The sequence below is a fragment of the Lagenorhynchus albirostris genome, chromosome 7 (genome assembly GCF_949774975.1).
Source record: "Lagenorhynchus albirostris chromosome 7, mLagAlb1.1, whole genome shotgun sequence".
Taxonomy (NCBI): Eukaryota; Metazoa; Chordata; class Mammalia; order Artiodactyla; family Delphinidae; genus Lagenorhynchus; species Lagenorhynchus albirostris.
This window is the reverse complement of record NC_083101.1, coordinates 111,957,429-111,985,210: the sequence shown is the minus strand read 5'-3', so window position 1 is coordinate 111,985,210 and position 27,782 is coordinate 111,957,429. Positions and strand designations below refer to the sequence as shown.

The 27,782-nt window shown below is 40.9% G+C and overlaps 1 protein-coding gene across 1 annotated transcript; it reads right to left on the bottom strand.

The window, feature by feature from the left end:
- Positions 1-329: 329 nt before the first annotated feature.
- On the bottom strand, positions 330-27,116 carry LOC132523063 (kynurenine/alpha-aminoadipate aminotransferase, mitochondrial). The gene is made up of 13 exons (XM_060153631.1): positions 26,796-27,116; positions 26,060-26,228; positions 24,970-25,102; positions 21,598-21,672; positions 17,924-18,133; positions 16,605-16,670; positions 15,281-15,363; positions 14,774-14,870; positions 9,900-9,961; positions 9,568-9,632; positions 7,883-7,989; positions 1,807-1,908; positions 330-877 (listed from the first exon to the last, which is right to left on the bottom strand). The coding sequence occupies exons 1-13, from the start codon at positions 26,860-26,862 to the stop codon at positions 836-838; spliced, it is 1,278 nt and encodes a 425-aa protein (XP_060009614.1). The 5' UTR covers positions 26,863-27,116; the 3' UTR covers positions 330-835.
- Between the last annotated feature and the right edge of the window lie 666 nt (positions 27,117-27,782).

Genomic DNA, 27,782 nt, shown 5'->3' with positions numbered 1-27,782 from the left:
GAAAACATCTATAAGGATGGATCTGAATGTTGGGGGTGAGACACCCAGTGGCTTTTACTTTATTCCTTATACTTATTGGGTTGTTTGAAAAAAATTAAGTGAGCATATATTTAATAATCAGATGGGGAAAATAAAGATCTTAAAGGTGAGAAAGAAAATCATTAAAAGTATATCCTAAGTACCTCAAAGGAGTCTAGTAGATTGAAATTACGTAACTGATAAGAACGTGCTTTTGAAAGTTGTGTAGTTTCATAAAAATACAATGTAGTACCTTTTACTGAGTCCTTAATCTCTCCTCCTTACTTAGAATTAATAGGCAGACGTTTAGGTATGTTTAGATTCAGAATTTTATTTTAAATAGATTTCTGTGCCATAACATAATGTCTGTGATACTCTTACTAAAAATTATGTATAACGGTCAAATTCTAACAATTTTTGCAACAAGCTCTCATTACATTTTCTTCAAAATAGGAGAAGTTCACATTACATACCATTTTGAACATGATTGCTTACAAATAATTTACTGTAAAAATGTTATTTTCAAAGAAAATTTATGGGAAATGATAAAGCAACTACAAAAATCTTTACAATAAAATCCAGGATAAAAATATTTTTTTGTGGATTGAAAATTTATCAACATGTATATGTGGATTATAAATATATTTTGGCAGTCTGATGCATTCAAGGGCACTTTAAAAGTTGTCTAGTTAAATTACTACAGATATGATGTATTTGGTGAAACCCAATCTGTAAGTCTGACAACATCATTTCTTCCTGCTAAAACATAGAAATAATTTATCTGAAAACCGTGAGTGCTATGAAGAGTTCGATTTCTTCATAAAGATTCCTTTATAAGTTGGGCTAATCCCTGGAAGGCCTAAAAGCGAACAGAGAGAAGAATTAATAAAATTAGGATGCTGTTTAGGAAAAGTCTGTCATAACTTGAGAAATTTAAACAAAGAGTATCCATCTTAGGTTGAGATCAGACAGTGAAAAGTCAGGATTAACCTCAGTTTTATCTGGGTCAGAGGCCGTCATGTCCACTAATATACGTAGACGAAAGCACATTAGAGGCCCAGGAAATTTTTCAAATCCTTATTCCCTCAAGATCATCATCTTCTCCCAGAACACGAATTATTTTTTTCATATACTCTCTCACCTGCACATGCCTTCTGTATAGTTTCAGTTGTCCAGCTCTATGCATATATAACTTATGAAAAGCATATTTAATGACATGAGAAAGGAAGTCAATCAAGAACACAGCCGGAGACAACCCATCTCCAAGGATAAGTATACACTCTTCTTACACTTCCTGGACTCTTCAGTTTATGGCTCTTCTGTGGGTTCCCGACACACAGTTCTTAGGAACTTGCTTCTTGGTTTCCTGAAATTCTGGTTAAAGCTGGACTTTGTGATTAAGCAATTACTTAACTCTAATCATTCATATTATTCTATTTGACCCTTCCTCAAGAGATAGAGATGGATGGCTTCATGAATTTGTACTATGGCTCATGTTAATTCTATGAAGAAATGAATGAGTTTCTCTTTTTAACGTGTTGATAATTTGCCAACACTGTTGAACAGGTCTGTCATGTATTCATGAAAGCAATAAAATTCAACTCCAATTTGGTCGCATCATTTGTCTATAGAAGCCTGGCAACTTCTCTGAATGGTAGTTTGTGACTTTCCAACCAATACCCATTTTGCAGAAACCCAAGAAGATATCAAATAATGTTGTAACTCACAGAATAAACACAAAAAATAAATGGATATCTCCTTTTACTCTAAAGAGAATATTGTACTCACCATGTCCATCTGCTCTGGAGAAGCTAAAGAGAAGGATGCTCTGAAGTAGGGGCAAGGAGCTGAACTATCAAGGTAGAAATGATATCCAGGAAGCATGAATATCTAAGAGAGTTTATGGAAAACAGGTGATGTACCATTAAAGAAAACGAAAAGAAAATATAGGTGAATCTAATCTCAGAGTGGAGGATGACTTTTAAACTTAAAAAGCAATGAAAGAAATCACAAGAGAAAAATCAATTTATATAAAATTACTGCATGTCGTACAATAAAACTAAAAGCATAGAAACCAGTGTTTACATAAATACAGGAATTCTACCTCTTCTCCATATATTATAAAGAATGCACAGAAACAGAGGAAAAACTTTAAAATGGACAAGGACAGCTTATTCAATAAATAGAAATGGTAATAAACATGAATAAATATTTAACATAACTAGAAAAGTAATATAAATCCAAACAATGAAATATCATTAAAAAAATTTATTTTATTTCATTTTTTTAAGTTAAACTATAGCTGATTTACTATGTTGTGTTAGTTTTGGGTATACAGAATAGTGATTCAGTTATACATATGTGTATATGTATATGTATATCAATCTATCTATCTTTTCTTTTTCATATTCTTTTCCCTTATAGGTTATTATAAAATATTGAGTATAGTTCCCTGTGCTATACAGTAGGACCTTGTTGGTTATCTATGTTATACATAGTAGTGTATACATGTTAATCCCAAACTCCTAATATATCCCTTCTCCCCTTTCCCCTTTGGTAACCATAAGTTTGTTTTCTATGTCTGTGGGTCTATTTCCATTTTGTCAATAAGTTCATTTGTATAATTTTTTTAGATTCCACATATAGTGATATCATATGATATTTGTTTTTTTTCTGTCTGACTTCACTTTGTGTGATAATCTCTAGGTCTATCCATGTTGCTGCAAATGGTATTATTTCATTCTTTGTTTATGGCTGAATAATATTCCATTGGATATATGTACCACATCTTCTTTATCTATTCATTTTTCGATGAACATTTAGGTTGCTTCCATGTCTTGGCTATTGTAAATAGTGCTGCAATGAAACATTGGGGTGCATGTATCTTTTTGAATTGCACCTTTCTCCATATATATATTCCCAGGATTGGGATCCCTGGATCATATGGTAACTCTATTTTTAGTTTCTTAATGAACCTCCATACTGGTTGCACCAATTAAAATTCCCACCAGTAGTGTACGAGGGTTCACTTTTCTCCACACCCTCTCCAGCATTTATTATTTGTAGACTTTTTGATGATGGGCATTCTGTCTGCTATGAGGTGATACCTCGTTGTAGTTTTGATTTGATTTTCTCTAATAATTAGCGATATTGAAAATCCTTTCATGCACCTGTTGACCATCTGTATGTCTTCTTTGGAGAAATGTCTTTTTAGGTCTTCTGCCCAATTTTGGATTGGGTTATTTGTGGTTTTTTTCTTTATATTGCGCTGTATGAGCTGTTTCTATACTTTGGAAATTAATCCTTTGTCTGTCACATCATTTGCAAATATTTGTTCCCATTCCGTAGGTTGCCTTTTTGTTTTCTTTATGGTTTCATTTCCTGTGCAAAAGCTTTTAAGTTTAACTAGGTCCCATTTCTTTATTTTTGTTTTTATTTCCATTCTAGGAGACAGAGCAAAAATGATATTGCTATGATTTATGTCAAAGAGTGTTCTGACTGTCCTACTCTAAGAGTTTTATAATATCCAGTCTTATATTTAGGTCTGTAAACCATTTTGAGTTTATTGTTGTATATGATCTTTGAGAATGTTCTAATTTCATTCTTTGACATGTAGCTGTACTGTTTTCCTAGCATCCTTTATTGTAGAGACTGTCTTTTCTCCATGGTATATTCTTGCTCCTTTGTCATAGATTAATTGACCATAGGTGTGTGGGTTTATTTCTGGGCTCTCTATACTGTTCCATTGATCTATATTTCTGTTTTTGTGCCACTACAATACTGTTTGGATTACTGCAGCTTTGTAGTGTAGTCTGAAGTCAGGGAATGTGACTCCTCCAGCTCCGTTCTTCTTTCTCAAGACTGCTTTGGCTGTTAGGGGACTTTCGTGTTTCCATACAAATTTTAAAATTATTTGTTCTAGTTCTGTGAAAAATGACCTTGGTAATTTGATAGGGATTGCACTGAACCTGTAATTGGCCTTGGATAGTAAAGTCATTTTGACAAAATTGATTCTTCCAATCCAAGAACGTGGTGTATCTTTCCATCAGTTTGTGTTGTCTTCAGTTTCTTTCATCGGCATTTTATAGGTTTCTGATTACAGGCCTTTTGCCTTTTTAGGTAGGTTTATTCCTAGGTATTTTATTCTTTTAGATGTGATGGTAAATGGGATTTTTTCCTTAATTTCTCTTTCTGATCTTTTGTTGTTAGTATATAGAAATGCAACAAATTTCTGTGTATTTATTTTGTATCATTCAACTTTACTGAATTCATTGATGAGCTCTAGTAGTTTTCTGGTAGTATCTTTAGGATTTTCTATGTATAGCATCATCTGCAAACAGTGACAGTTTTACTTCTTCTTTTCCACTTTTGATTCCTTCTATTTCTTTTTCTTCTGTGATTGCTGTGTCTAGGTCTTCCAAAACTTTGTTGAATAAAAGTGGTGAGTGTGGGCATCCTTGTCTTGTTCCCAGTCTTAGAGGAAATACTTTCAGATTTTCGCTGTTGAGTATGATGTTAGCTGTGGGTTTTTCATATATAGCCATTATTATGTTAAGGTGTATTCCCTCTATACCCGCTATCTGGAGAGTTTTTATCATAAATGGATGTTGAATTTTATCAAAAGCTTTTTTGTCTCTATTGAGATGATCATATGGTTTTTATTCTTCAATTTGTTAATGTGGTGTGTCACACAGATTGATTTGTGGATATTGAAAAAAACTGCAAAAAATACAAACATGTGGAGGCTAAACAATATGCTACTAAACAACCAATGAATCGTGGAAGAAATTAAAGAGAAAATCAAAAAATACCTAGAGAGAAATGAAAATGAAAACATGATGATCCAAAACCTATGGGATGCAGCAAAAGTAGTTCTAAGAGGGAAGTTTATAGTAATACAGTCATACCTTGGGAAACAAAAAATCTCAAATAAATAACCTAACCTTACACCTAAAGCAAATAGAGAAAGAAGAACAAACCAAACCCATAGTTAGTAGAAGGAAAGAAATCATAAAGATCAGAGCAGAAATAAATAGAGACTAAGAAGACAATAGAAAAGATCAATGAAACTAAAATGGAACTTGGGTCTCTGACTCACGGCAGGAGCAGAAGAGGTTATAGACCACGTCTTTGAAAACTGTGCGTGAGTCAGAACTAAGCTGGGTTGTGTTAAGTCTTCGAGATTGTTGTCTAGTAAAATCATGACATTCAGAACTTTAAGAAACTGCTTGTTTTTTCATGGTGTAGATCTGGCCCCTGGTTGTTGAAGTTAGGTGAGCTGGGAATGAAATGATTTGGGGGCATTCTGGCGAGAAAATTTCAAGGCCGAAGATGAGGTGGTTTTTTTTTCCTGATTAACAGTGAAATGGAAACCATAATTTCTACCAATATTGGGGAACAGTTTAGGGATGTGCCAGAAGCCAGTTTCTGTGCAGAAGGGGGGGCAGTAGTCTTGCAAGGTGACCGAAATCTGGGTTAAGAGAGTTGTGCTAAAGATAGAGGCTATTTAGAAAAGTTGACGGTCCATGCAACAGGCTATATGGAATGAATAAAAGGAACTGAAAAAAACTATAATAAAATATGAAGCCTGTATCCTTATCTCCTAGCTCAGGGATACAAACAAATAGCCACTTATCCAATATTGTGAATAATAATGGCAGTGATAACAAAGCAAAGAAAATGTAATAAAATTGATTTATTGTACTAAAATGCACTTATATGAGTTAAGTCATTTAAGTATTTATTAAGCACTTTCTATGTGCTGTTATTAACATTAAAACAATCAATAAAGCATGAGTCCTGCGGTCAGGTATGATGATTACAGGGAATGAGTGACTTTCCCAGGGGAGTGGATTGGCTCTTGGGTCCAGGCAGCCAGTTCCCAGTTCTGACCTCTAGACTGTCTCTTATGCTCTAGCACAGGAGTTTGCCAACAACAACACGATCTGTTCTTTGTACTCACTGCCTCAAGACAAAAGTGACACTAGAAACAGATCTTGGTGTTTACAAAAGAGTGACGAACATGATAAAGGAATTAATTAATGGAGAACGGTTGATTGATTTGCTAAATTGGGAAGCGACACAGAAGCATATTTAGACGTCTCAGCTTAATTAGTGCCTCTGAATGAAATCTAAGTAGACATGATTTAAGTACAAAAGGAGAAAAAAAACCTAGAAGAAATCCTTGCGGATTAATTTTAAGTGAAAAAAACAGGATATAAACTTTTCTGTGTAATTTTAATCATGTAACATAATTGCAGAGCATTATTTAAAAAAAACCCAGACTAAAAAATGGGCAGAAGACCTGAATAGATGTTTTTCCAGAGAAGAAATGCAGATGAACAACAGGTACATGAAAAGATGCTAAACATCACTAATCAACAGGGAAATGCAAATCAAAACAAAGAGATATCACCTCTTACCTGTAAGTATGGATATTAACAAAAAGAACACAAATAGCAAGTGTTGGCGAGGATGTGGAGAATAGGGAACCCTCCTCCGCTGTTGGTGGGAGTGCAAATTGGTGCAGCCACTATTGAAAACAATATTGAGGTTCCTAAAAATCTAAAACTAGAGCTACCATATGATGCAGCAATCCACTCCTGGTATATATCCGGAAAAAAGAAAACACTAATTTGAACAGATACATGCACCCCAATATGCATTTCAGCATTATTTATAATAGCAAAGATATAGAAACAACCGAAGTGTCCATCAACAGATGAATGGATAAAGAAGATGTGGTATGTGTGTATACACACACACACACACACACACACACACACACACACAATGGAATACTACTCAGCCATAAAAAAGAATGAAGTCCTGCCATTTGTGACATGAATGGACTTGAGGGGTATTATGCCTCGTGAAATAAGTCAGAAAAAGAGAAATAACATGTTATCACATATATGCAAAATCTAAAAAAATAAAGTGAATAAATACAACAAAAAGAAACAGGCTCACAGATAATACAGAACAAACTGGTTGTTACCAGTGGGAAGAGGGAAGGGAGGAAGGACAAAATAAGGGTAGAGGATTAAGAGGTACAAACTATTATGTATAAAATAAAGAAGATACAGGATTTATTATACAGCACAGGGAATACAGCCAATATTTTATAATAACTTTAAATGGAGTCTAATCTTTAAAAATACTGAATCACTATGTTATATACCTGAAACTAATGTAATATTGTAAATCAACTATGCTTTAATAAAAAAATAATTTCATAGCCAAAATACTAGATGTATACAACCTCTTCAAGAAAATGTATCACAAGTGGTCATAAAATCTGGGTGGTAAAATTATGGGCTATTTAAAATTTTTTCATTATGCTTTACTGAAGTATAATGCTATCATGAGTATGCTTTACTTTCATAATCAGGAAAAAAAATCCTTCTATTGTAAATACTAATGGCTTATATTTATCAAGCATTTACTATATGCCAGGTATTAGTCTAAGTGCTTTATCCATATTGACTGCTTTCATCATACCAACCCTAAGAGGGAGGGATTCTTATTATCTGCATTTTCCAGATGAAACTCAGGAAGGGCAGCTCATCCAGTGCCACATATAAGGGCAGGGCTGGAGCTGGGATTCACACCCAAGGACGTGCCTCCAGAGACTGTGCTCTTAGCCACTAAGCTAATCAGTAGCTGAGCTGAATGACTGTATTTCCCCTGGTTTAGACCAGGAGACTAATTCCGTAACCCAAAATCTATTCTGTTCTTAGTAAGGAGATAATGTATCCGATAGGCAAACGTTATGCCTTGGGTTGGTGGGCAACGATAGATATCTCTTGCCATTTTATTAAGATATTACTTTAAAGAAAAAATGTAGCTTTTCTTCCTGTTTTACCTCTTTCTTAAAGGCTTTCTCTTCAATCAGTTTTCTTACATCATGAAGGCCCTTAATTTTAATCCATAAAAACATTCCAGCAGTAGGAACATGCCATTCTGCCAAACCTACAAACAAAAGAAGAGAAGAAATGTTTCCCGAGACCATTTTTGATGATGTCAACTATATCGCTGAAATGACAAATTGCAGTAACTGTAAACTAGTATTTCCAAAAAAGTTCCTTTGGTGATAGCATTTTTTAAAAATATAGTTTTAGGAGTCCTGAAAATTGGTGTTCTGAGTTTTATTTTAAAAAGTAAGGGGAGGGTTTGAAAGGGAGAGAGGGGACTCGTGTATATTTCTGATTTTAGTGGGTCTCAGGGCAGTGCAGGAAATCCAGTGCCATGCCCACCTCCCTTTCTTAGAACTGTCCCTAAGCCAAATGTGGCTCTTTCAGTTTTAGAAGAGGATTCCTCCACCCTTTCTAGAGCCTTCTAGTGTTTCAATAAATCCTATCGTTTACATAATCGTTCAGAAGTCCAATGAATTGAAGTTTTTATTGCAATGTAGTTAAGAAGTACTTAAAATTCAGGAATTCCTGGTGTATTTGTAGGCTTTATATTTCACTGAATATAAGGATAGAGAAACCAAGAAGGAACAAGAGTTATTTTGATTTTTACCTTTAAAAAAAAAACCTTGATGTTGATTAAAACCTTTTTTTCAACTTCACTATAGGAAATGGTAGAATAGTACTCTTATCAAAAAGATAGTAATTGTGTTTTTACCAGGACTACATAGGGAACAAGATATGAGGGAAATAAGTGAATACTTTGTATTTACTATTATTCCTACAAAAGGCATTTTTGGTGGTGTAATTAAAGCTGGGTAATTCATTTTACTTTCTTCCTTAATAGAAGGGTAAGCTGTGACAAAGCGAGAGAGAGGCATGGACATATATACACTACCAAACGTAAGGTAGCTAGCTAGTGGGAAGCAGCCGCATAGCACAGGGAGATCAGCTCGGTGCTTTGTGACGGCCTGGAGGGGTGGGATAGGGAGGGTGGGAGGGAGGGAGACGCAAAAGGGAAGAGATATGGGAACACATGTATATGTATAACTGATTCACTTTGTTATAAAGCAGAAACTAACAGAAAAAAGAGTAATTTAAAAATTAAAAAAAAATAGCAAAAAAAAATCTAAAGCATTTTGAAATCAAATTAGCAATAGAAATACTACTGATTAATGAGGTTCATGATTAAAAGGCAAATCATCTGTAATGAGAAATCCACCTTAGACTGTACTTAGTTTGTACTATTGTACTGTTTTGTCTTTATAGAGTCTAGTTAGAAAAGGAATATGTTATGTCACAATTCCTCTTCTATTTGGAGCAAAATTTTGAAAACCTTTTGAGTACAGATATTATTTAACTTTAAGTAGGTTATTGCTGGTTGATTGTTAGACTAATTGGTCGTTTTTCTTCAAACCACAGTTACTTTGCAGCAGTCAGTTATAGTAGAAATGCGTAGAGTCGTGCCAGGGTTTGTGCTCTTACTTCTGAGATCATTCACAGGGTAACATTTTCTTGACAAGAATACTCCTGGACCCTGTTTCCTTCCCCAGGGTTATTAACAATACTCTGTGGTGTGTATCACTCACTCATATAAGGGCTACTGTTCATCCCAGGACAGGATGTAAGTTCCACTCACCACTTAACCACTTGTCTGCAGCTGCCAATAATGCATCCCTCTGCTTCCTATAGAAATCAATAACCCTAGAAGAAGAAAACAATGAAAAGGATGTGTTTGCTACATTGATTGCAGACACTAAAAGGCTCTGGAGTCCATTCTGTAAGAATCTATTTTCTATCTTGATGAAAATGTTGAATTCTTGATGAGGGAATAGAGCATATTTATTTGACCTGTTGGGTGGTAAACTTTTTACCATTGTGGTTTTTCCATTATTTTGGAATAATTCAAAAATGAAAATTAATAGAGTGAAGTCCATTTCTATGTAAAGTATGGAACCTAAAATACAATACCTGTCTACATGAGCCAGGAAGCCCTCTTCTCCCCATTGGTACAGAAGCTGTGATACCAGGAGCTAAACGGGATGAGACAGTAATAAGGTCATCATTCATCCTCTGAAATGCGTTTTTTTCCCAAACGTAAAAGCAAACCACTCTTGATCATGTGCAAACCACCCTAAGAGGATGCTACAGGCTGTACCAAGCTTTGTAGAGCCAGCGATTTATAATAAGATTGATTATTAACAATGACAAGAATAATAGTAAAAATAACAAAGTATTTATGTGGTCCTTGCTATGTGCCGGAAACTGCTGTACCATATGAACGTATTTAAGCTAAGTTGATCTTCGTAATACCCTTATTAGGCAGGTCATGATTTCTAATATACTGAGTAAGAGACTGAGGCACGAGACGAAGTTAACTTTCCTGAGGTCACTGCTCCTCAAAGAGCCTGGACTTAAGTCAGACTGTCCAGTCCGAGATCCACCCAATAACTGCCGCCCTGGATGGTCTCTAAATATAAAACACATACAGTCGCAGAGGGTTTCTACAGGCATGTGCTCCGTTCACTATGTTTCTGTTTGGCTGAAGGCTTCCCTAAGCTGTGTGGCTGACAGGGTCTTGGTGCTCCGTCCTGTTGTCAGGCCTGAGCCTCTGAGGTGGGAGAGTCAAGTTCAGGTCATTGGACCACCAGAGACTTCCTGGCTGCACGTAATATCAATTGGCAAGAGCTCTCTCAGAGATCTCTGTCTCAATGCTAAGACCCACCTCTACCCAATGGCCAGCAAGCTCTAGTGCTGGATGCCCCATGCCAAACAACTAGAAAGACAGGGGCACAACCCCTCCCATTAGCAGAGAGGCTGCCTAAAATCATACTAAGTTCAATCTCACCTCAAGAAACAAGAAAAATCTCAAGTAAACAAGAAGAAAAGAATAGCAAAGATCAATAAAACTAAAAGCTGGTTCTTTGAGAAGATAAACAAAATTGATAAACCATTAGCCAGACTTATCAAGGAGAAGAGGGAGAGGACTCAATAAAATTAGAAATGAAAAAGAAGAAGTTACAACAGACAGCGCAGAAATACAAGCATCCTAACAGACTACTACAAGCAACTCTATGCCAATAAAATGGACAACCTGGAAGAAATGGACAAATTCTTAGAAAAGCACCACCTTCTGAGACTGAACCAGGAAGAAATAGAAAATATAAACAGACCAATCACAAGCACTGAAATTGAAACTGTGATTAAAAATCTTCCAACAAACAAAAGCCCAGGACCATATAGCTTCACAGGCGACTTCTTTCAAACATTTAGAGAAGAGCTAACACCTATCCTTCTCAAACTCTTCCAAAATATAGCAGAGGGAGGAACACTCCCAAACTCATTCTACGAGGCCACCATCACCCTGATACCAAAACAAGAAAAGGATGTCACAAAGAAAGAAAACTAAAGGTCAATATCACTGATGAACATAGATGCAAAAATCCTCAACAAAATACTAGCAAACAGAACCCAACAGCACATTAAAACGATCATACACCATGATCAAGTGGGGTTTATACCAGGAATGCAAGGATTCTTCAATATACGCAAATCAATCAATGTGATACACCATATTAACAAACTGAAGGAGAAAAACCATATGATCATCTCAATAGATGCAGAAAAAGCTTTTGACAAAATTCAACACCCATTTATGATAAAAACTCTCCAGAAAGTAAGCATAGAGGGAACTTTCCTCAACATAATAAAGGCCATATATGACAAACCCACAGCAAACATCATTCTCAATGGTGAAAAACTGAAACCATTTCCTCTAAAATCAGGAACAAGACAAGGATGCCCACTCTCACCACTCTTATTCAACATAGTTTTGGAAGTTTTAGCCACAGCAATCAGAGAAGAAAAAGAAATAAAAGGAATCCAAATCGGAAAATAAGAAGTAAAGCTGTCACTGTTTGCAGATGACATGATACTATACATAGAGAATCCTAAAGATGCTACCAAAAAACTACCAGAGCTAATCAATGAATTTGGTAAAGTAGCAGGATAAAAAGTTAATGCACAGAAATCTCTTGCATTCCTATGCACTAATGATGAAAAATTTGAAAGAGAAATTAAAGAAACACTCCAATTTACACTCCTAGGAATAAACCAACCTAAGGGGACAAAAGACCTGTATGCAGAAAGCTATAAGACACTGATGAAAGAAATTAAAGATGATACAAACAGATGGAGAGATATACCATGTTCTTGGATTGGAAGAATCAACATTGTGAAAGTGACTACACTACCCAAAGCAATCTACAGATTCAATGCAATCCCTATCAAACTACCAATGGCATTTTTCACAGAACTAGAACAAAAAATTTCACAATGTGTATGGAAATACAAAAGACCCTGAATAGTCAAAGCAATCTTGAGAATGAAAAATGGAGCTGGAGGAATCAGGCTCCCTGACTTCAGACTATACTACAAAGCTACAGTAATCAAGACAGTATGGTACTGGCACAAAACCAGAAATATAGATCAATGGACCAGGATAGAAAGCCCAGAGATAAACCTATGCACATATGACACCTTATCTTTGACAAAGGAGGCAAGAGTATACAATGGAGAAAAGACAGCCTCTTCAATAAGTGGTGCTGGGAAAACTGGACAGCTACATGTAAAAGAATGAAATTAGAACACTTCCTAACACCATACACAAAAATAAACTCAAAATAGATTAAAGACCTAAATGTAAGGCCAGACACTATAAAACTCTTAGAGGAAAACATAGGAAGAACACTGTTTGACATAAATCACAGCAAGATCCTTTTTGACCCACCTCCTAGAGGAATGGAAATAAAAACAAAGATAAACAAATGGGACCTAATGAAACTTAAAGCTTTTGCACAGCAAAGGAAATCATAAACAAGACAAAAAGACAACCCTCAGAATGGGAGAAAATATTGGCAAATGAAGCAACTGACAAAGGATTAATCTCCAAATATACAAGCAGCTAATGCAGCTCAATATCAAAAAAACCCCACAAACAACCCAATCCAAAAATTGGCTGAAGACCTAAATAGACATTTCTCCAAAGAAGATATACAGATTGCCAACAAACACATGAAAGTATGTTCAACATCACTAATCATTAGAGAAATGCAAATCAAAAGTAAAATGAGGAATCACCTCATTTTACCAGTGAGAATGGCCATCATCAAAAAGTCTCCAAACAATAAATGCTGGAGAGGGTGTGGAGAAAAGGGAACCCTCTTGCACTGTTGGTGGGAATGTAAATTGATACAGCCACTATGGAGAACAGTAGGGAGGTTCTTTAAAAAACTAAAAATAGAACTACCATATGACCCAGCAATCCCAGTACTGGGCATATACCCTGAGAAAACCATAATTCAAAAAGACATGTACCACAATGTTCATTGCAGCTCTCTTTACAATAGCCAGGACATGGAAGCAACCTAAGTGTCCATCGACAGATGACTGGATAAAGAAGACGTGGCACATATATACAATGGAATATTACTCAGCCATGAAAAGAAATGAAATTGAGTTGTTTGTAGTGAGATGGATGGACCTAGCGTCTGTCATATAGAGTGAAGTAAGTCAGAAAGAGAAAAAAAAATATCGTATGCTAACACATATATATGGAATCTAAAAAAAAAAAGGCTCTGAAGAACCTTGGGGCAAGACAGGAATAAAGATGGAGACATAGAGAATGGACATGAGGACGTGGGGAGGGGGAAGGGTAAGCTGGGACAAAGTGAGAGAGAGGCATGGACATATATACACCACCAAATGTAAAATAGATAGCTAATGGGAAGCAGCCGCATAGCACAGGGAGATCAGCTCGGTGCTTTGTGTCCACCTAGAGGGTGGGATAGGGAGGGTGGGAGGGACATATAAGAGGAAGGGGATATGGGGATATACGTATGCATATAGCCGATTCACTTTGCTATACAGCAGAAACTAATACAACATTGTAAAGCAAGTATACTCCCATAAAGATATAAAAAAAAATTAGTTCCAGAAATTGAACAAATGTTATGATCAAAATAAAGAGATAAATTGACAAAAAAATAAACAACCCCCCCATGTACAGTCGATACATGAAGTTATACAATATATTCAGAGATTTACTATCCAAAATGGAAGTTCTAAATGTAAATGGATAGTGAAATTTGTTTGATAACAGATACAGAAAATATGGAAAAGTCCCCAACTTGATAAAACACGGGGACACGTGCACTTTGTGGAATGTATGTCAAAGAAATGTCCCTTCTACATAAACTACACCTTTTGAGTTGTTAGGTAGCAGTCCTGTCCTCATGGTTGGTTCTCAAGATTGCCTTAGGGATGGCTCCAATCATTTCTCAAAGCTTGTGAAGAAATTTATACATTCGCCACAAATAATTTTACTGTATTTAATTAAAATACATTCCAGCCGCTGTTTGTAGGGAGCTTAGCACATGGGCAGTGAAGGGAGAGATCGGGCCACGATGTGGGTTTGGAACCCTTGCTCTCAGATTCCAGGACAGCGAAGCTAACGGTGTGTTACTTCACCAAAACTCTTCTGTCCTGTCGAGTCCAACACAGTTTTCATGGGATTCCTGGGCTAGATGCCAGGACACAGCTGAATAAGATCTCTGACCCTCAAGGAGTTTGGTCTACACTATGAAACAGTACCAGGTCCATTCAAATCTCTTTTGGCTTTTAGAGCAAACATCTGCTGTGCGTGGTCTCCTAATTCAGTCCATGCGGAACTAGAGATGCAATCAGTGATTTCTCTCCCTGTCATGTTCACTCAGTCTTATTTGCCAACATCTATTTTGTTTTATGATCTGATTCAAAAAAATTCCTATTTCCTAAGTCGTCCATACCTGGGCAAAAGTGCTGGGGTGCATTGTTGAAACTTGTATGTGTAAAACAATTCTCTCGATCAAGGGCTTTGGACCAGTTATAAACCCTATTCGCAACCTGCACAAAGAGAGAAAAGGCACAGTACCAACCCTGCATTAACAATTAATACCATGTTAGTGATTTCATGGGGAAGAAAGTTGCGACCTGGGGACAAACACACTTAGTTAACACATTCTAATAAAACTACTTATTTAAAATACACATTTAAACTTAATTGTACACTTAAAATAGACCACGTATTTCTAAATGTGCTCTTTCGTATATGTAACCAAAAACCTGACCAGTCCCCCTACAGCTATAAATTTAATGGCCAACTATCTTTGACCACTGGGGACAGATTGGTAGAAAAGCCCGGTATTAATAGATAAAATCAAATGGGAATACAGGTATCTTAAATGAGAACTGTTTGCTGAGGTGCAGCCTCTGTCACCTTTAGATGCAGCCTGCAGGCACAGCCAGGGCCTTACCCAGAGGACAGGACTTTGGAAAAAGAGTCAGCTCGGATGACACGCCCATCAACGTCCATGGAGAGAAAAGTCGGCGCCCAGGGCTTGAAATGGAAGAAAAATACTGTTGGTTTGGGAAGTCTGTTAGAGACCGTATCCCTACTTTGTGCAGAGACTGGGGAGGAATGGATTTGGAGACCAGTAGGACAAACATCCTTTTCCTTGTCTTCATCTCAGCCCTTTGAAATGGAGTAAGAACCAGAGATGCACGTTCTTCTATTCGTATCTGCCGATCTTCACGGCTTTTCTGCCAAATACACACACACGTCCTCGCACTTGCTCACGCTGCCACTCCCGTGAGTTTAGAGGAACCTCACACAGGACCTCCTCGTCCCAAGGCTTGAGATCCAGGATGAACAGATTTCGAGGAAGGATTTAAGAAAAACTAGTTTGGAAAAGACCAAAACGTAGAGGGCCGTCAGCATTCAGGGCTGTTTAGGAAGAGAATGCTGAGCCTTAGACCAACTAGAAACAAAACAAAGGTGCAAGGGAAGACGAGCAGTGTAGTCGGTCTGCAATGCTGAAACTTCCATATTTACTTCAAACGTAAATGCCAACAAGAAAGGGGGCCATGGTCGTGTTGAAGGTGGGCGGCAGGCAGACATGGTATTCAGGCAAACTAGATAAAAAGCCAAGAGTTCTGTTTCTTCTCCGTAGATATAGAGTGGGGACTGAGTGCATGTGTTTGTTCTGTGCAGCCCTGAGAGCAAATACAGTGTTGGATTTTGCGGAATTGGGCACTGGGAGTCTGTACCACTACTGCTGTCTCCTGGGAAACCGTGCTCGTGGACAGTGGTGTACATATATAGTGGGAAAGGATCTAAAAGCCCATGATTCTGCAGGAAAGTCCCCGACCCTAAGTGACAGGGATGGCGAGCGGGAAGCATGATGCTAGGCACGCCCCTCCTCTGCCCACCACCGCCTCATGAGCGAGCGCGGCCGTCCTTCTCCTTCCGCCTGGACACGCCTCCCAAGTCCTCCGCCCGTCAGCCACCCCCGAGAGACTGAGGTTGACACCCAAGGAGACACCCACTCCGTAACCCTGGCACGATGTCTAAGGAGCCACGGCCTGGATTTGGAGTCCAGACGACCCTCACCCTTGACTCACTCGACCCTCCACGTGCCTGGCACAGAGAGCCAGCCGCTATTCTAAAGGAAAGGAATTTCTGGAAAGAGCAGTAATACCAGAGGTGAAAATGCTCGGCAGCCCGGCTAAACTCACATCAGCACAGTAACTTACAGCCACTTGTCTACTGATTGTGGGCTGAGTTGACACTGCACTTACCTTGTTGAACTGCATAAAATAGTAAGGATCGTCTTCTATGATGAGGAAGTCGTATTTTCTTGCGAGCTAAAAAAGGTTAAAGGAGCATATTTATTTCTTCAGAGCGCTCGAAGATGAAAATCACTTGGAACCACAGTTCTTTGTACTCATTCATTCATTCATCCAAGAAGCTACTGAGGGCTCCGTGTCCTAGGAGGACAGGAGCCAGCCCTAAAAGCTCTGTCCTCAGGGAACTTACGATCTGGTGGGAAAGACAGAAGGAACGTGAGCCAGTGGATAGTGAACAGAGGGTCAGGAGGGAGGTTTTGAGGGCTGGGCAGAAGGTTAAAGAGGGTGGATGTCTGAGAGAGAGAGAGTGACATGGAAGCTCCAGGAGAGCTCAGGCCGGCAGGAAGGACCAGGTGTGCAGATGACAGGGCAGAAGATTTTAGACTGAGGGACCAGGAGCAAAGGCCCTGGGGGTGAGAAAATACTTGGCATGTTTAAGGGATAGACGTTTATAGAAGGCATAGGTGTGTCAGGGACAGAAGGAAGGCTCTGTAGCTGCAACAAGAAGGATGTGAGAGACCTGAGAACCGAGGCCCAGGTCGCATAACTGTGTGTGGCAGGTGAAGGACTCTGATCTTGTTTTAAGTGCAGGGAAGCAGCTGGAGGAGGGGTTGTAGATCTACACTTGAGCAGGAAGGACGCCACGAGCCGGGGGCGGGAGCTGTGAGGAGGGGGGAAGTCACGGGGTCCGGGAGGGCGGCCGGGCGGCCAAGGAGACGGTGGGTTTGGATAACGTTGGTGGTGGGAGCCATGGGATGCATTGGAGGTGGGGGTGAGGGGAAGACAGAAGGAAGAGAGGGGAGGAAGAGGTGAGTTTAACACTACACCAACAGTAACATCTCTTTCAACCAAAATAGCAAAGGGAAAGGAAAACCTCATAGCAAGAGTGTAATAGTTTCTTGAGTTTAAATTTATGGGGACCCTTTTATTAAAAATCATCTTCCTTGGGCTTCCCTGGTAGCGAATGGTTGAGAGTCTGCCTGCCGATGCAGGGGACACGGATTCGTGTCCCGGTCCGGGAAGATCCCACATGCCACAGAGCGGCTGGGCCCGTGAGCCATGGCCGCTGGGCCTGCGCGTCCGGAGCCTGTGCTCCGCAACGGGAGAGGCCACAGCAGTGAGAGGCCCGCGTACCGCAAAAAATGAAATAAAATAAAAAAATCATCTTCCTTGAGAGCAAGAGGCTAATCAGAGAAGGAACTTGAGAGCACTCTTCTAAAGGGTCAGAAAGAAACAAGAACACAGCCACGGAACACAATCTTTGAAAATACCTCGTAGATTTCCTTTTTGCGGTTAGTTGTTAATGAGTTCCCCGCAGGGTTGTTGCCATTTGGGACAGTATAAAGAAATTTGGGGGTGTTTTTCTCGGGGTTCTTTGAATCTTCTGGTTTCCATTTGGAAAGTATTTCTCTGAGGGAGTCTGGAATAATCCCGTGCTCATCACTGGAAATGTTAATAATGTTGCAGCCCAGTGGTTGCACCTGTGGAGGACAGGAGAAAAGAAAACCCAAGACTCAGACATGATACCAAATATCATAGTCACTGGTTCTTACAGTAACGAAAATGTTACCGTTTATACCCTTAAACACAAACCTGCACTCAGCCCTACACCCAAGGGCTGAGGTGGTATTTTCTGATTCCACTGTTGCCCCGGTTAAGCTTCCATTATGGTTCAAAAATATTCCCTGTCAATTCCTAGAGGAAGGGTAGACACCCCTGCTCATATATGTCAGGCTTGGCCAGGGGTCTGGCTTTGGTCAATAAATTGCGTGCAGAAGTGATGGGTGTTCCTTCCAAGCAGAAGCTTTAAATCCCAGCTTGGGTCTCTCGTTCCCTGTTCCCTCTGCTCTAAGACTGGCAGCGGTCCAGATGAGGCTGCTTCTGTCACTCTGGGGCCTGGGATGAAGATGGCATGGCACAGAGCTTGGTGGCCTGACCGTGGACACGGCGTGTGAGAGAAAGACAGGACTTTGCAGCCATAGGCCAGCGAGATAAGGGGTCAGCTATTCCACAGCATAACCCAGCCTCTTCTGACTGTATCATCTTTATAATTATGGTTGGGACTGCTTCCTAAAATAGGAGTTTATTAAGGAATTTTTTTACAAAGTAAATTCATCACATACAGCATCTGTGACGCTAATACATAAAATAGTTATAAGCAGAGGTGATATTCAAAATATTGGACAGGTGGTGTAGCACGGGCACTTCAGGTGCATCCTGTGGGCCCCATGCCAGGTCAGCATTAGCTCTGTACCATGCGGGGTTCAGGGTGGTCTTAGGAGAGGAGCCAGGGGAGCCAGGGAGCATAGTGGCAGTGGCTCATCAAGGCATGTGGAAGTGTTTCAATACTGTACCAATTGCAGAGGCTGAAGCTGAAAGTAGTGGCCTTGCTTATAGACACAGTTTTATAAAAGTCTTGTATTTTTATGTTTTATCTTCATAAAGAAAAAATTGGGACTTACTAACAACAAGCAAAGGAAACCATCAACAAAATGAAAAGACAACCTACAGACTGGGAGAAAATGTTTGCCAACAGTGCAACTGACAAGGGATTAATTTCCAAAGTATACAAACAGCTCATACAGCTCAATATCAAAAAACAAAAAAAACAACCCAATCAAAAAATGGACAGAAGACTGAAGTAGACATTTCTCCAAAGAAGACATACAGATGGCCAACAGGCACATGACAAGATGTTCAACATCCCTAATTATTAGAGAAATGCAAATGAAAACTACAATGAGGTACCACCTCAGATGAGTCAGAATGCCCATCATCAGAAAGTCTACAAATAATAAATGCTGGAGAGGGTGTGGAGGAAAGGGCCTCTGACATTGTTGGTGGGAATGTAAATTGGTGTAGCCACTATGGAGAACAGACAGTATGGAGGTTCTTAAAAGACCAGAAGTAGAGTTACCATATGATTCAGTGTTCCCACTCCTGGGCATATATATGGAGAAAAGTATAATTCAAAAAGATACATGCACCCTAATGTTCATAGCAGCACTACTGACAATAGTTAAGACATGGAAGCAACTTAAAATGTCCATCAACAGATGAATGGATAAAGAAAATATGGTCCATATATACAATGGAATATTACTCAGACATAAAAAAGAATGAAATAATGCCATTTGCAGCAACATGGATGGACCTAGAGATTATCATACTAAGTGAAGTAAGTCAGAGAAAGACAAACATCATATGATAGCACTTATATGTGGAGTCTAAGACAAGGATACAAATGAGCTTATTTACAAAACAAACAGACTCACAGACATAGAAAACAAACTTACGGTTACTAAAGGGGAAAGGTGGGGAGGGATAAATTAGGAGTTTGGGATTAACACACACACACTACAATATATAAAATAGATAAACAGCACGTTCCTACTGTATAGCACAGGGAAGTGTATACTCAATATCCTGTAATAACCTATCATGGAAAAGAATGTGAAAAAGAACAGATATATATATATATATATGAGTCACTTTGCTGTATACCTGAAACTAACATGACATTGTAAATAAACTATATTTCAATAAAAATTAAGAAAAAAACCCAATAATTGAGTGAAGTTCTCAGAAAAAAATTATTCAAAGGATATGCAAACACACATATTAGTCGTCAAACGTAGACTTATGCACTAAGTGAGAATAATCCAGACCCTACTTGTGGCAAATTTAAAAGGCCTTAGACTTTAAAAACACAGGTACATGAATAAAGCAAGTTCGTATTGGGCCACGAGATAAACACCCAAGACCGTCGGCATATTCCCTCACAGCGTGGCACTGGTTTCTGTTTGGGCATGTGAAAACGTGTGTTAATCGTGCTATTTACATAGATACAAGTTTCACATTTACAGGCATTGTGTAATCTTACATCTTTGGAGTTCAGGAAAATAATGAATAATTAGTAGCCAATGATTAAGGCCATTATTTTACTTTAGTTTTTAAAATTGTGGTAAAATGTATATAACAAAAAATCTGCTATTTTAACGTGTGGGATTCAGTGGCATTAATTACGTTCATAATGTGTGCATGTCTCACTATCAATTTCCAAAACCTTCTCATCACTCTAAACAGAAACCCTGTAGTCATTAAGCAACAACTCCCCATTTCCCCCTCCCCCAGGCCCTGGTAACCTCTCATCAACTTCCTGTCTCTATGAATTTGCCTATTTTTGATATTTAGTACAAGTGGAATCATACAATATTTGTCCTTTTGTGTCTGGCTTCTTTCTTTGAGCCCCTGCAGTGATGGGCAGTGCTTTACTCCTCAGAGAGCTGGTAAGGCTGATGGTTAGACAGTTGTTACATTGAGTTGAAATTGTTTCCCTGTAGTTTCCACCCTTTGGCTAAAGTTCTATGAACCTGAGGACATGCACAGACAAATCTAACTCCTCTGTCACGTGGCTAGCTTTAATGTACTTGAGGACAATTCTCATGCCCCCATGGAGTCTTGTCTCTCTGCGGAAAAGAGCATAGTTCCTAAAACAATTCAACCTATGGTATTATTTCCATTTCTTTGTTCACTCTGGTCGCTTTTCTCCGACTGTGCTCCAGCCTATATTCACATCGACCCAAAAGTATTGTGCCCCCGACAGTGGTGTGTTCTGACCAGGGCACAGCAGAGCAGGCATGTGGTAATATAGATGGTAGTGAAAAAATGTCTTTGTAAATTAAGTCACATTTCAGGTGGAATATTAACAAATCTGGACATGATTTTGCACAACCCAATTTTAGCACCTCTGCATTTAGACCTTGTAAGGAGAAATGTATAAAGCAGAGGGTACATTTCACATATTTTGCATATATTAATGATTCTCCGGTTTAAGAAGAAAGATGCTATTTTATGTTTCAGTGGACAGAGAGTTCTCAAGGTGCAGTGGTTTCTTATTTGTTAGAAGAAAAGAGAGTTGCCTTTTGTAGACATGTGTACTCACAGCATGAATTGTTCCTGAATAAATAGGTTCATTTACAAGGATATTATCTCCAGGATTAACGATCATTTCAAATACCTAACAAAAGAAGCATAGGTTAACTTCGTTAGTCTGGTTTCCATTCTTAGAAAACACCTCCCCCCCCCCCTTTTTTTTTTTCGTTTGGGCTCACTAGGATTCTAGAGAAGGAGTTGGCAAGTTTCCTGTAAATGCCAGATGGGACGTATGTTGTGAGCCCTGGTGTCTCCATTGCAACTACTCATCTCTGCCTCTATGGTGAGAAAGCTGTAGACAATACGTCAGCCGATGGTGTGGCTGAGTTCCAATAAAACTCTATTTACAGAATCAGACAAGGGCTGGCTTGGCTCTCAAGCCACAGTTTGCAAACCTCCGTTCTGGGTTTAAAAAATATATATATATACACATAACTGGTTTGGCTCCTAAAATTCATGTATTCCTTCTTTGAATAATTTAAAAATCTTTGCTATAAGCCAGGACCTATGGAGACAAACTGATGAGTATAGTGGGATGGTTTTTATCCTCGTGGAGGTGCTAGTTCATTGAAAGCTAGATTCTAATCAAATAACTACTCAGATAAATGCATATGTAAAATCGGTGATAAGCGCTATTATGTATAGATGCCAAGGCTCTACGTGCTCATTGTAGGAGGACTTGGGCACTCAGGGAACTTAGAGCATTCAGGGAGGGCTTCCCTGAGGAAGTGACGAGTAGGAGGAGGGGTGACAATACGTACACAGTTTGAGAAACTGAAAGAATCTGAACTGAAAGAACTGAGAATTTTCACTGTGAGAAACACAGTTTGAGAAACTGAAAGAATTGAGAAACTGAAAGAATGGCTTGAGGTGGAGTGTGAAGAGGAGAGTGGAAGGACTCAGAGGGAAGTGGGCAGAGAGCATCCCAGGGAGGCCTTTGGGCCAAGTGAGCCCAGGGAGAATTTTAAGTAGAGGGCGGGACCGGGGAGTCAGGTGACCAGACAGGCATTTGAGAAAGTCATTCTGGCTGCAAACTCAAAGTATCAAAAAGGAATGAGAGTACAGGTGGAGTCTGGGAAGTTTTTAGGCTCATTTGGGAGGTATTTGCTGCAGTCCTTGGGAAAGGTAAGGGTGGTCTGGATGGGTTGATGATGGTGGGGCTGGAGAGAACTGAGCGGCATTTAGGAAATCAGAACCAGCAGACCTAACTGTGGACTGAGGGGGCACGAGGAAGGAGAGGTGTCAGGAGGGACCCCTGGATTTCTGGCTGTGCAGGTGGGGAGGTGGTGGGAGGAGTGCCACTGACTGAAAAACACCCCCAACGCTGTCTGTTCTGAGGGAGAAGCTGATGAGTGTGTTTTGGTGTGAGGGGCCTTTGAAACAGCCTGGGATGGATCAGGTGGATTGGTGGACGCGTGGATGTGCAGGGAGCCTGGAGTTAATGGCATGGACGTGATCACCCAGGTGTGATGCCCAGGGAAGGGGTGTGTGTGTGAAGGGGAAAGAGGTTTGGGGGCCCAGCCTCACGGGGCTCCCATACATAAGGGACACTGCAAGTGGGGCAGGGCAAGGAGGAAGGGGAGCATTCCAGAAAGGAGGGGGGCTCAGCAAGGGTAAAGGAGACTCAGAGGTCAGGGAGGACAAGGCCCACAAGTCTCGGGGGATCTTGGGGACAGTATGATGCCTCGTGACATCAGTAGAGCCACACAAGAGATTTTTCCAGCCTAAGTCAGAGGGGTCCATTCTGACTAAATCTTACATGAGTCAGAGAATAATCCTTTCCCAGCCTGTGACATTTCACAGTCCCCAGGTCAAGCCTCTCCTCCCTATATCATTTTAACAACCTAGATCTCTTGACACACAGCACGGCCATTATCCACTGAGACAGAAGATGTGACATCTTTTTCCAATTTGGACTAGGATGTTCGATTTACTTTTCCTTATGGGCTTTTGGCCTTTATGACAAACAGTATCTTCCTCTGACAAGTTCATTGGTTCAGGATTTACAGGACATCCTAGGACCAAACAGATCACTGAGGTGGCTTGTGTATCATCTGTGGATCAGATGAAAACCTCATCACATTCACTTCCCATGTCATTAGGGGACATGAGAAAGTCAAATATCCTAAATGAGGAGGGAGGGCTGTTTATTATCTGAGACACGGACACCTAAACTAATATCCATCCTGGGGAACAAAGTGGGAGAAATAGTAAACCGGATTCCCAGGAGGCCTCTGGAACAAGCATGGCTATAAGCCAGTGAGTTACTGATGCATTTGGCCATCTATGCTCTCTTCCTCTTTGATATGACTGATGTTGCAAAAGACAAAGAAGAAACTTTCTTGTGCATCTTTCTGGAAAAAAAAAAAAAAGGCACCTAAGCAAAGAAATTCACTGAAGTCCTTTTTTTTCCCTACTTGTCTGGGGCATCACAAATATTTCTCTTCAACAATAAAACTGAAACAGCAGCTAATCCTTTTGTTTTTCCTAATTAAGTCCAAATAGAGGGAGGAAAATTATAGTCTTATTACTTTAATACATTATTATGTAATAATAATTTAATGGAAATTCATGAAAACTAACCAGCTTTCACATTTACATAAAAAAGAAGAGCAAGAAAGCTACTCTGCTTTGAGATAAACAAGAGTTGTACTTTCATCTAGGTGTGAGGACTGAATGTAGAGCCTCCTTATCCAGGACTAATTATTCATGAAAAAGAAAAGAAACAAATAGATGAAACTGAGAACCATATATGCAGTCTCTTTATCGGGGGACCCCCCCAGTGGTGGTTACCTCAGTGGGGTTCCTGGAACCCAGGAGAGAGGCAGAGAGAGAGAGAGAGGGAAAGAGAGAGAGAAAGTAACCCAGAGGAGAAGTCAGCCACAGACACAGACATATACGTAGATGTGGAGAAGCACAGCCAAGAGGGAGTCAGGGTACAAGGGGCAGCCGGCACGGACGATGACACCAGCAGACACACACAGGAATGACGTTTCATCTCAGGAGTATCAGGATACACCCTCAAAGAATTTAAAAGTCATGCGTTGAAATGTCATAACCACAAACATAACTGAAATGTAGCCTGAATCTCTGAGTCAGATGAAAGTAAGCAGCGCTCACTAAGCTGCAGGTAGGGGTTGAGTTCTCCCTGAATGGGAATCTTGTCCTAATGACTCAGAGCTCCGGGTCATTGATGGTGGGATCTCTTTTTAAGAGAAATCAGGTTGGTGAATGTCTTTAAGTTCCACTTATGATTCTAGGTGAAGACAAGGAAGCCTTCATAACCCACAGAACATGATGCTCTGTGGCTAAGGGAGAGATGGCTGTATGGGTGAACGTAGTATTGGATTCTTCCCGCGGGTGCCCTTCCTTCCAGTCTTACCTTACAGAGACCTTCTTGGCTGCCACAGGTGACACACATGTCCATTTGTCCTTGGCTGGGTGGATAATGGATGGTGGGAGGATTATGCAATTTTACTTGTAACCGTTTTAGCCAGGATAACAGCTCTGGGAGGCTAAAGCATAAAATGCACGTAAAAATTGACAGTAGTGAAAGTCATAATAATAGTAGACAGGAACTAGATGGTGGCTTTATAGCAGGCACTGTAAAGGTCCTCAAATGCTTTTTGCCGATAGTAATATCTTTACTTTAAAGACAAGGGAACAGACTTAGAGATTAAGAAATCCACATAAAGTTAATCAGTTGGTGATTAAAAGAGCTTTCTCATTCCAAAGCCTGTACTTTTTCTTTTACATTAGAGCTCTCACTGCGTAATTCATTTTTTGTTTCCCTTAGGGAGATTTCTGTAGGATACCTAGAAGTGCAGGTTCAGTAAGTTCTTTGCATCATGGAAAGAAAAGCCTAGGTATACATTATATACAATACAATTTTTATGCACCCAACATGCATTATTCTTCAATCACAGAGCAAACAGGCTTTAATAAAGTATAATTCATAGACACTCTGCAAGTTACCCTTTATCACTGGAAGACCAGCTAAGGAAAGCCTTAGAATATGTGTTCCAGTTTGCCTTTATGAAATTAAATACATCTGAACTGAGGGCAACATGCTTACATAGCTGCCTGTTTAGAAAGGGAACATAATCATTAAAAAAATTCCCCAGGACCTAAACTGGCTGCTTCCTGGGTCATCCTTTTCCTCCTTTCTCCTACCCTGCTTCTTCACCTAGCTATATTCTCTCTCTCTCTTTTATTCCAGTCTCAGCTCAAATGGTACCTACTTTCAAAAGCCTTCTCTCCCTCTCCTAGTCGTGTAAGGTTGAGAAGCAGTCCCTGGCATCTTAGGCATTCAGTATCATTGCTGCAATTATTTTTCCTTCTAAAGCTCTTCCCCAAACCTTCCTTACTGCTGAATACCCAGTTAAAAAACACACACGTCACTCTATCAGCGGGTTGTAGAATATTGCTCATGAAAATGAACCAACAAGGTTACATTATCTACTGATCAGTACCCAGCACTCTGAGAATACTGCAGTGCTCTCTTCATCATCTTTTCATCAAATTGGATGGTCTCTCCGTTGTCTGTGGTGATAACCGCAGTCTTGAAAGGGAACGTGTTGGGGTTTGGTGCTCCAGTCGCCAGGGAGAGGACAGATTTCGATGACTTGCCCAATATCTCAGCTACAACAAATAAGGAGGAGAAGAAGAAACACTTTCAGTGAAGACTTTCCTAAACAGAGATGGTTCAGCATGCTGCATTAAAGTCAGTAAAACTTTAAAGTGTACGATTTCTAGTGATAGAATGCTAGTCCGAAAGAAACACAGAAGATGCCTTTTTTGTGGGCCGACCTCACCGGTGGAGGAACTAAGGAATAGACACGTGCATCTAAGAAGGCGGAGTGATCAGGCAGACAAGCCAAGGGTCACAGTAAGAGAAGACGGGCTTCCACTCGGCCCGTCCGTGCCCGGCTCCGCGCGCACCCCTCTCTCTCCGGCGAACCCGCCCTCCCCACTCCGCACGCGTCCGCACGCTGAGCCGAACCCCGACTCTTGTGCCCGGAAGAGCCCTCTGGAGCCTAAGCAGGACGTGTCCACAGCGGCCTGCCCTCTCTCTACTGCTGATGGCCCACACTCGTGCCCGTTCCAGCGCGCCTTCTGTGCCAGGTCTGCGCAGAGCCGGGCTCAGGCCGCCCGGAGCAGCTCTGCGGGGACCGCCCCCTCCAGTGGGCGAGCAGGGCCCGCACTCACTCATGACTCGAATGGCAGAAGGCTTTCTGGCCGCGCTCACAGCCGTGATGAACCGTGTGTAATTCATTCTCCGATTCCAAGCGGCAAGCCCCGCCTTACGTGGTTGAAGCCTGGGAAAACCAAGGATCCGCGTCAATCCTGCCCCCTAATCCCTGCCCTGGAGAGGCCACCTCTGCTGTCCCCCGCGTGTGGTCTGGCGCGCGGAGCCAGGAGAGGCCGCCGAAGGCCCGGCTATTGGCCGCGCGAGAGCCTGGTTAGGATCCGGCCTGGCGCGTAGCAGGACTGGCAAAGTCCACTGGCAGGTTAGGATGCGTGCCCCTCCCGCCCCTCCCGCCCCTCCTGCGACGCGGCCTATGGCCACCGGCCTCCCCTCCGGCGGGTTTCCAGCCCTGTGACCACGCCTCCAAGGCCCTTCAGCACACCCACTGGCCTCGGCCCTCCTGGCCGATCCCCACCCCCGGCCTGGCATCCAGCGCGTCCCCGCCCCCAGCAGCGCCTCACGGCGCGCCCCGCCCTCCACGCCTGCAGACTGGTCTCCGCCCCAGGCCTCGGTTCCGCCTGGAGACCTGGCCACGAGCCTCCAACCTGGCCATCCGTCTTGGCACAGGAGGTGCGGGGAGGCTGGCCGCCTGCCTGAACCAGGGCCTGAGGCAATTCAAAACCCGGTCTGACTCCTCACCCTGCAGCTGGAGTCGCCGCAGGAAAGCGTCGGGTTGGCCGGGGCGCCGGCGGGGATCTCCCTGAGGAGCTGGTGGAGGAGCCTGAGTCCTCTGTGCCCAGGTCCTCGAGGGCCAGCCGCACGGCCTGGGTGCCTGAGCAACAGGGCGCAAAACTCTTCTCTCAGAAGGATAACTACAGACAGTCTCCTGGGGAGTCACCAAAGCGTCGCGGGTGATTTCCAGCGCCCCTGTTTTCAAGATCTGAGCGTTTTAGAGTGAGGATGGAGTGCTGATAGAAATTTTGGGAGAATCACTCTGAGGCTCTCCT

Coding starts and splice junctions, on each gene's coding strand:
- LOC132523063 (XM_060153631.1), bottom strand. CDS start 26,862: ATGAATTACACACGGTTCATCACGGCTGTGAGCGCGGCCAGAAAGCCT. Junction 7,990..9,567: donor TGCAGACAAGTGGTTAAGTG/GTGAGTGGAACT, acceptor TTTTGTTTGTAG/GTTTGGCAGAATGGCATGTT. Junction 878..1,806: donor CTCCAGAGCAGATGGACATG/GTGAGTACAATA, acceptor GTTCGCTTTTAG/GCCTTCCAGGGATTAGCCCA.